General features: G+C 38.9%; 1 protein-coding gene across 1 annotated transcript; it reads left to right on the top strand.

Annotated features, from left to right (window-relative positions):
• The first annotated feature begins 5,692 nt into the window (after positions 1-5,692).
• LOC123865979 lies at positions 5,693-9,328 on the top strand. Its single transcript, XM_045907238.1, has 2 exons — positions 5,693-6,550; positions 7,823-9,328. Exons 1-2 carry the CDS (start codon positions 6,007-6,009, stop codon positions 9,028-9,030), a joined length of 1,752 nt encoding a protein of 583 aa, XP_045763194.1. The 5' UTR covers positions 5,693-6,006; the 3' UTR covers positions 9,031-9,328.
• Positions 9,329-9,683: the final 355 nt, after the last annotated feature.

Genomic DNA, 9,683 nt, shown 5'->3' on the forward strand with positions numbered 1-9,683 from the left:
TAAGAACACTCTCGATCAAGCCACCTTTCAAAAAAAAAAACTAAATTAAAATCGGTTCATTCGTTTAGGAGCTACGATGCCACAGACAAATACACAGATACACACGTCAAACTTATAACACCCCTCTGTTTTGGTCGTATCTACGTAGGCGTAACTAAGCTGTGTTGACTAGGGATAGGTACCCTTGGTAACTTTGTCCCTGCAGATTTATCTTTTCAAAAATCTCTATGATTTTCCAGGATAAAAAGTAGCCCTTGACATTTTCTAGGTCTTCAATTATATCCACGTAAAAACAGGTCAATCCGTTGCTCAGTTGCGGCGTGATTGAAGGACAGACCAATTAACAAACAAACTTTCTTGATACTAAAAACTGCTACTGCAAATTGAAAGTGGTAGTTACAAAAACCACTTCAACACTCTCTAAGTTTACAAGAGTACCTATATTTCTTTTCTTAAAAATAAAACTATAAAGAGAACACAAATCATAGCCCCACCGTAAATTAACTTGCCTATTATTAACTCATAATAATATGAAGTCATAAAAAGAAATTTATATTCAAACAACAAAACAATATTCAACAGGGGATACGGCCTTCCGAGGCGTTAAAGTATAGATAAAAATAGGAGTTCATAAAATGGTGCTAGAGCTTTTATGAAACTTGGCTGACGCTTGGGAGTATTGATGTAAAAAACGAAAGAGACACAATTGCATAGAAATGAAGCTCGATAAATTGCTTTATTTCTTTTTTACAGAAAAGTAGTCAATCGTGATTATCTCGATTTTATTTTATCTTTAGGCACGCCAACGATATCTATCCCTCGCAGTGATGGCACACGGCTCTGAAACAAGGGTCTGAAACAATGAATTAAGGCCCTGTTTAAGAAAATTTGGTTATACTTAGCGGGCGATGGCGAGAGCGTCTGTGCAAAGTAACCAAAATGATCCAACTAGTTGCAAAGCTGAAGCGGCAATTAGATAAGATAGGGGTCAATAGCTTGGATCATTAATGGACGTTGGGATGTAGTCCAAAGATGCAGGAATGGTAACCTTGCACTGAAAGGCGCAATGTTGGTTAACCCTACTACAGGTAAACAGACATCATAATTAAAATGAGTTGTAGGGAGTTTTACAAGGCCGTTAAATGTATAAATATGTTTCAGAAGCAGCAGCAGTCTATCTCTTAAGAGGGGTCTCTCCGTCACTCGCTCCATACAAACGTAGTTCGTCTCTCATTGGAATACTAACCAATCATATTCAATAGAATTTTGTAGAAACGCCCCGGGAAGTAATATCTATGTCTGTGATTTTTCAGATTTCCGTTAAAATATTCAGTCTCAAAGTTACGCGGTCTTAAAAATTCACATACAAATCTTTGAGCCCCTGTAATTTTAAAACTACATATTTTTAGAAAAATCTAAAACACCACAGGCACAGATATTAGTTTCTAGAATATGTCTGCAAAATTACATGGACTTTGGTTGCTAAATATTCAAATGAAATTGGGACTACGATTGTATGGACTAAGTGACGTAGAGAGCCCTGTTAAAACGAGGAAGGTGACAACTGTATATCTCGGATTTTGTATATCAATGCCTGGGCACCTAATATTTGCATGAAAAATACTCTCCGTCGGCGGCGAAGTGCGCGGGTAAATAATGAACGAGGGGCCCCGTTTCTGCGTTATTATTGTCATCGATCATAATCGGGGGCCTTTTATGTGCGTTTAGTCGCAGAACCTCGACCCTCGCCTCTGATTCCAGATGGCCCACATATCTGATATTCTGGAATATCCTACATACCTATTACAAATTCACAGCTATTTTACTGTTATTCTTACTCCTTATGTGGGTAGAGTTAAAACAACAGAATTCCGAATACACGGTGTAGAAATGGTAAGTATTCCTAGAAAAGTGAGTTAGTCGTCAGGCAGATGACTAGTGAAACATCAGCACTTCGGCACTGACTGGAGCTGTCAGGCCCTTTTTCTTCGACGACAAGTTAACTATTGATAGCAATTTCACCTGATACGTGATAATGTTCACTTCGGAAGTGACGATATTCGTAAGAAGTATGGTAGTTTTTCTTTACCTAGTATATCCCTAATAGAATAGAATAGATTTTATTCAAGTAGACTTTTACAAGTGCTTTTGAATCGTCAAAATAATTTACCACTCTTTAATCATTTTCTTCATGTTATCGTACCTGAACATTAATGGCTTAGCGGCACGCTTTTACAGTTAGGATGTTAACTATGTAGTCACGACCAAAGACTGCCATCAAACCAGACTAGAGGTAATTTTTTGATCCTCCTCCAAGACTTGTGAGTCGTATAACCTAGACAAAACGCCTGAAAATCGGCTTTTCATTTGGCACAGATGTAATTATATAAAACTGTCGTTGTCGCCGTACAAAGGTGGAAAAGATCTTTTTTACCGATAATGCCACCTTTGTGTAAGACAATTTAAGGTTATCGCCTTTTCATTCTCCTTTCGCTTTTGTGGAAAAGAAACGGAATAGAAATTATTTTTGTAATGGGAAAACTTTTATAAATAAAAGCATGCAACTTGAGCTTAACGAGGGTATAACAATATTCTAGTATTCTTCTCTAAACTTCTGTTTTTCTACTTTTGTAAACATAGTTAAAAAGTGAATGAAATCGTAGCAGTTCTGAAGCAACCAACGCGCTGCGACTACGTTTTGGTTTTTAGTATTCCACAAAACGGAACCCCACATAAGGGAACTCTTATGAAATCAGTATCTCCTTGTATGTCCGTTTTTCGACTTTTTGTCGATTTTTCCGCCTGTATGTCACAGATATTTTTTCATAAGTGTCCATAGCTTAACTTCGTGCACTCGTTTCCACCACATCTCTGTGTCTAAATTTATGTGTCTCTTCACACAAATTAAAACGAAAAACAATCTTATAGTGTCATCAGACTGTGTTTTTTGTTAATGTGCCTTTTTGTTATGCTACAAAAGTCAGATCAAACGCTATATTAATCTGGAAGCAAATTTTAGATATAGCCCCAGTTAATTTTCCTTTAACAAAAAAGAAGTTTTAGTTAAGACATAAACAAAAACACCCAAAATACGGTTCGGTTTTTTAAATAGGCGCTATTCAAATGGTAATTTGATTGTATCCAGTTTGCTTGAAAACATTGAAATATTCTTTTCATGGTTAGAAACGCCTCGGGGGAATTATTAATGGGCACGAAACTTCGGAAAAGTTGGTTATGCAAGTTATGAGAGAAGCGCGACGTTATAGGAAAGTACATGTAGTTATATTTTATTTATAGGGGTATCGGTATAATTATGCCCCAAATTGGTTTACACTTTATACGCGGCATCTTATGCAAACATCTATGGCCGAAATTAATAAATCAATCCTATTTGTAATCCATTGATCAGTTAGAAAAGTGTTGTTTATCTAAAATTATGTGAATTTTTTGGCAAATTATGACAACGTTGCTAATAAACTTATTACAGATATATTGATTATATTACTAATTTCGCTACTTGACGTTACTTCTTTACATTACAATACAAAGTAACATGATACACGGGTATCAAGTTATTTATGTTTATATTTAGCGTTTCGTGTTACAGTTTTTCAACAATGATTACGGTTCGTAGAACAATTTATTACCAAGGTTAAGTTTACTAAGCATTTTGATTGAAAATTGCATGTATTTAAAGTGGGCAAAAGACCCAATTAGTACGAAAAATAATCGCACCAAAAATGTCTCTATCCAAACTATTTTATATTTTAACAAAGTTTACTATAACCGTTCGTCAGGTCACTGCTCTGAAAATACGCTTGGATAAGCTTAGTGCTGGAATTAACAATAAATCTCACTCAAGGAAGATTTACATCTGATTTTCCGATATTCGGTATTTAATAAAATCTACTTGGCACAGCATTTTGCGGGAATTTAAATTTATTTTGAAGGGGATACTATCCTTATCTAATTTGAACATTATTTTGGTTGTAATTTAAATGCACATAATTACATAATAATAGTACATTATGATTATTACTCAAGTTATTAAAGACATGATCTGATGACATGACGACAGAAACAATGCATCCATTCTCCAATCTCCATTGGCTCCCCAGTAATATACAGTTGGAAGCGTCTGGTGACCTGGGCGGCATTGCTAAATTTTTGGAAAGAGCTTGGGAAACTAGAGTAATCTAGCGAAGAGCCGGTTTCACGTGCAATGAGCGTACAGAACCCGACCGTAAGTAATCTGACATCGAGCTTCTGAAAGAGATAAACGACAGCTTTGGCTTCGTAGAGCGTCGTCTCTGTTACTCATATTTTTTGTCGCTAACTTGTCAGTCTCTACGAAAGAGACGATGCTCTACAAAGCCGAGCTGGTTATCTCTTTCTAAAGCTCGATGTGTTGATTTCTGCTGTACGTAGTACGGAATTAAGCCCAAGAATTTTCAGTATCGAACAATACGAACATGGTATTAGATACTCAAATTCTTATCCACTTCTCCTACACTGCGCGTAACTGAGTGTAATATATCAAATAATTTACATACTCGTGCGGTGTAATCAAGTTAGCAACTGGGAACCCGAGTACAAAGTGAAAGCAAATACGCAACTTACTTGGCGACGTTTCAAAGAGAACTAATTTGCAAACACAGACAACTTCACAACTTTATTGGTATGTTACTTGTTGCTGGAATCGATTTCTTGAATCGGGTATTGTTCCGTAGTCGTGGCTCCAGATTGTTTTGTGATACAGACTAATATGTTTATTTGGTAGCTTCGTAAGGAATAGCATGCGATGGAATATTTATAGGGTACGAGGTACAATCACAAAATTAAACCGAAAAAAGTACCTAACGGTATTTTTGGTGTGTAAGTGTGCACTAGCATTAAAACTTGTAGAAATTAGCCAATAACTTACATGTCCTTTGCAGTGTGTAAAAATTAACATCAAGTAAATTTCTGCCATATACTAAAACTTGCAGAAATTGGCAGTGATTTTGCAGGTTTTATTGATATTTTTGTGGTAGGTATATAGGTAATGTGCAGAAATCAGCTCTTTCAAGTCGTTTCCACATCATTTCCATTGTTCAGCGCTGAAATGAAATTTAAATTTTCCCTCCTTCTCAGATTGTATGCGTTGTTTTGTGTATAAAAATTTCCACACTTATACATGGCTTATACTCATTGAATGTACTTGTTAGCGACTAGGTTTAATATTGTGTGAATTCTGCGCACGACTTACCTATAAGTTAGGCAAAGGGCCATGTCTCGCTGTTTGCCAACAAAAAAGGTGCTTTTCAAGAACTGTTTAAATTATGACTCTTCGCGTCGCCTACCTGCTTGACTAAAGTGTTTAAACTCGTAGAATTTGGGACTCAAGTAGTGTAGTGTAGGTTAAAAGGCCCTTATGTTTTAGATTTATTAGCAGCCTAGCGAGAATAGAAATTAGAATAGAGGCCAATTGAGGTTAAATTTATGTTAACTTGTCATTTTTGTGTTTAAATCAACCTATTTTATGCTAAGAAATAAGTGTGTGAAACTTAGCTTGAATAAAGAGGGTCTCGAAGGGTTCACTCATTGGTGTGGGAATATTTTACTGGCTTCATGATATAAATACCACTCCATGAGCCGAGACCAATCAGTCAGCCCAAGTCAGCCCAGAGATTAGCATACGAAATAAGTATTTTATTTCAAGAAACCTCTCTTCGTCTATACCAATAAAGTACGCCTACCTGTCGCGGTAGAGGTGCACGACCGGGGTGCACGGGACGGGACGTTAGAACCAGCCTACGAGCCAACTGAGGGACAGGGTGCAAAATAGTTACCTGACCACCCACTCACGCCCCGTCAACTATAGTGGGACAAGTTCCCAGGCGTTGTTACGCATTTACAAGCGACGCGCCGCAACAAATGGTCCTTCGAACCGGATCCCGGAAGACAGATTCTAGAACTGGAAGTTGAAGATTTTTGAAGGTGAAGCTACGAACAGGAACAAGAGATATGACTCTCACCAGGTTCCAGAAGGAAGAATGTGTGCCCTTACGCGCAAATACATCGCAACGAACAGAACAGGCGAATGTGCGCAGATCAGAAGGGACCACATCTATCGAAGCTATAGCCACGAACTTAAGATCTTCAAATATGGAATCTTCGGGATACACCGCGACAAAAGTTACGAAGATGTTCGAAAATGGGGCTAGACTCAAAGAACAGAAGACCACTGACGAGATGATGGCTGAGTGGAAGAACCAGAACAGAACCTTGAAGACGATTGAATCAGGGGGTTTTATCCGCACGTCAGTTCGGTCTAAGAGAACTGCTGCCAGATTACGTGACTTAGAAGCAAGAGAAGAACTGGCGCTTTTAGAATTGCAGCGCGCTGAAGCAGCAGCTAATCTGGCCAGAATCAGATTCGAGAAACAACGAATCGAAGATAAAGTAGTTAGTCTGGATAAAGAACAAGAAGATAGAACATCTCACGTTCAGAACTGGATTCAGACCTCTACTTTAGAAGAAATAAAAGACGTCATTCCTGACAAACGAGGGAATCAGTCCCTGCTTCACTCGGAGCTTATAAGCTCAGAACAGTCGAGTGGAGTTGAGAATTCAGAAATTATAGAGAATACAAAGATGATAGTCCACGCAGTGGAAACGACCAGAGTTTCAGAAGATGACCTGGATAAGGAACAAGGAGGAAGAACTTCACATGTTCAGAACTGGATCCAGACGTCATCTTTGAAAGAAATAAAAGATATAATTCCTGATAAACGAGGGAATCAGTCCCTGCTTCACTCGGAGATCATAGGCTCAGAACAGTCGAGTGGAGCTGCGAATTCAGCTTTAGAAGACGGTTTTGATGAGGAACAAGAAGACACAGCTTCGCATGTTCAGAACTGGATCCAGGCTTCATTTTTGGAAGAAACAAAGGATATCATTCCAGATAAACGAGGGAATCAGTCCCTGCTGCACTCGGAGCTTATAAGCTCAGAACAGTCGAGTGGAGCTGAGAATTTAGGAATGATAGTGAATACAATGTTGCCAGTCCACGCAGTGAGAACAACCAGGGCTTATCTGAAGATAATTCCGGTAGAAGTATTTGGACCAAAAGGATCCCAGAAGATACTAGTACTTTTGGATGAAGGATCAACGGTCTCTCTTCTTGATTCACGAATAGCTAAGAATATTGGGGCACAGGGAACTGAAGAAGAATTGGTGCTAGAAACAGTTGGAGGAAAATTGATACGCAAGAGGGACTCTGAGAAGCTCAACTTAATAATACGAGGAGTCAACCAAGAAGAAAAGAAAAGCCTTGAACGTGTTCGCACCATCAAAGAACTGAATCTTGCTCCACAGTTCCTGGATAAAGAAAGAATAGAAGAATATCCACATCTGAAAGAAATGACAAGTGTTTTTTATTATGAGTTTGAGCCACCTTGGTTACTCATAGAACAAGACAACTGGAAACTGATCGTATCTCAAGAATTTAAGAGAGGAAAACCCGGTCGACCAGTCGCTTCACTGACGGAATTTGGAGAATCGTTGGGAGTGCAACCAAGAAGACCTACGACAGACTCAGATGGAAGAGCTCTCACGATATTAGAAAAAACCTGTAAAAAGCGAGAAGATGGACGCTTTGAAGTCGGATTGCTGTGGAAAAATGAAGATGAAATGCCAGAAAGTTTCAAATCAGCGGAAAAAAGACTGTTCACCATAGAAAAGAAAATGGATAAAGATCTTTACCTCAGATATGAATATATCAAGCAAATTCAGCATCTGCTTGATGAAGACTACGCAGAAGAGGCGCCAAACAAACGAGACTCTAAAAGAAAATGGTACTTTCTTCACTTCTCTGTCAAACATCCATTAAAAAAGAAAGTAAGAATCGTCTTCGACGCTGCAGCTAAGTCCCGAGGGAGAAGTTTGAATGAAGCTCTTCTATTGGGACCAGATCTTCTGCAATATCTCTTCGGGGTGCTAACAAGATTCCGTCAAGGCCCAATGGCAGTAGCAGCAGACATTAAAGAAATAATCCTGCAGATAAAAATAAGACCTCAAGACAAGGATTATTTGAGATTTTTATGGCGAGAAGGTCGTCGAGACGCTCCACCGAAAGAATATAGAATGAACACCGTCATATTCGGCGCAACTTCATCACCAAGCACAGCTATCTTTGTGAAGAATAGAAACGCAGAAGACTTCAAAGAACGTTATCCACGTGCAGCAACAGCTATAGTATGTAACCATTACATGGATGATTATCTTCATAGCTTTCACTCCGAACAAGTACTTGTGAAAGTTGCGCAAGAAATAGATTTCATCTACAGAACAGCAAGATTCGTACCAGAAGGATGGGCATCGAATCAACCGAATTTTCTTCAGCAAATCACAGAAGAAAATGTAGACAAGGCTGAAATAGAGCTTGGAGAAAAAGAAGAGAAAACTCTAGGCTTACGGTGGTTTACCAAAGAAAGCAGCATCGGGTTTCGTACTTGTCTACGGAACACACCCCAAGAAATACTGCAAGAAAAAAGATTTCCAACGAAAAGAGAAGTCACTGGTGCAGTCATGAGCATATTAGACCCGTTAGGGCTGGCATCACCAGTTTTGATACAAGGAAAAAAGCTAATGCAAATTATATGCAGAAGTGGAATTGGCTGGGATGAGCAAATAGAAAAACAAGCTGCACTACTGGGAAGCCGACTAGCTGAATCACTTATACATGAGTTAGATCTGACAATCAAGAGAAAGACTTACTGGACAGACTCCAGTGTTGTCCTGTCATGGATCAAGTCGGACACCAGACACTTCAAGACATTTGTGGCGCATAGACTTGAAATCGAAAATGTCACCCAACCACATGAATGGCACTGCATAAATCCAGACGATGATGACACGCGTGATGTACCAGAAAACTTATCAAAGAGTCACATGTGGTTTACTGATCCTGAGTTTTCGAAACAAGAAGAAGAGTGCTACGTCGAGCCAGTTCAGAATTCAGATTCAGTTGAGATGCAGCAGATGTAGCATCGCCAGGTTCGAAGATTGGTGCTACGCACAAGGGGGAGGATGTTAGCGACTAGGTTTAATATTGTGTGAATTCTGCGCACGACTTACCTATAAGTTAGGCAAAGGGCCATGTCTCGCTGTTTGCCAACAAAAAAGGTGCTTTTCAAGAACTGTTTAAATTATGACTCTTCGCGTCGCCTACCTGCTTGACTAAAGTGTTTAAACTCGTAGAATTTGGGACTCAAGTAGTGTAGTGTAGGTTAAAAGGCCCTTATGTTTTAGATTTATTAGCAGCCTAGCGAGAATAGAAATTAGAATAGAGGCCAATTGAGGTTAAATTTATGTTAACTTGTCATTTTTGTGTTTAAATCAACCTATTTTATGCTAAGAAATAAGTGTGTGAAACTTAGCTTGAATAAAGAGGGTCTCGAAGGGTTCACTCATTGGTGTGGGAATATTTTACTGGCTTCATGATATAAATACCACTCCATGAGCCGAGACCAATTAGTCAGCCCAAGTCAGACCAGAGACTAGCATACGAAATAAGTATTTTATTTCAAGAAACCTCTCTTCGTCTATACCAATAAATTACATCTACCTGTCGCGGTAGAGGTGCACGACCGGGGTGCACGGGACGGGACGTTAGAACCAGCCTACGAGCCAACTGAGGG

This window comes from Maniola jurtina, chromosome 6, assembly GCF_905333055.1.
Source record: "Maniola jurtina chromosome 6, ilManJurt1.1, whole genome shotgun sequence".
NCBI classification, from domain to species: Eukaryota; Metazoa; Arthropoda; class Insecta; order Lepidoptera; family Nymphalidae; genus Maniola; species Maniola jurtina.

Excerpts from the sequence above, each read along its gene's own strand:
- LOC123865979 (XM_045907238.1), top strand. The coding sequence starts at position 6,007 with ATGACTCTCACCAGGTTCCAGAAGGAAGAATGTGTGCCCTTACGCGCA. Across the intron at positions 6,551-7,822 it reads CGTCATTCCTGACAAACGAG|ACTCTAAAAGAAAATGGTAC; the intron begins GGAATCAGTCCC and ends CAAACAAACGAG.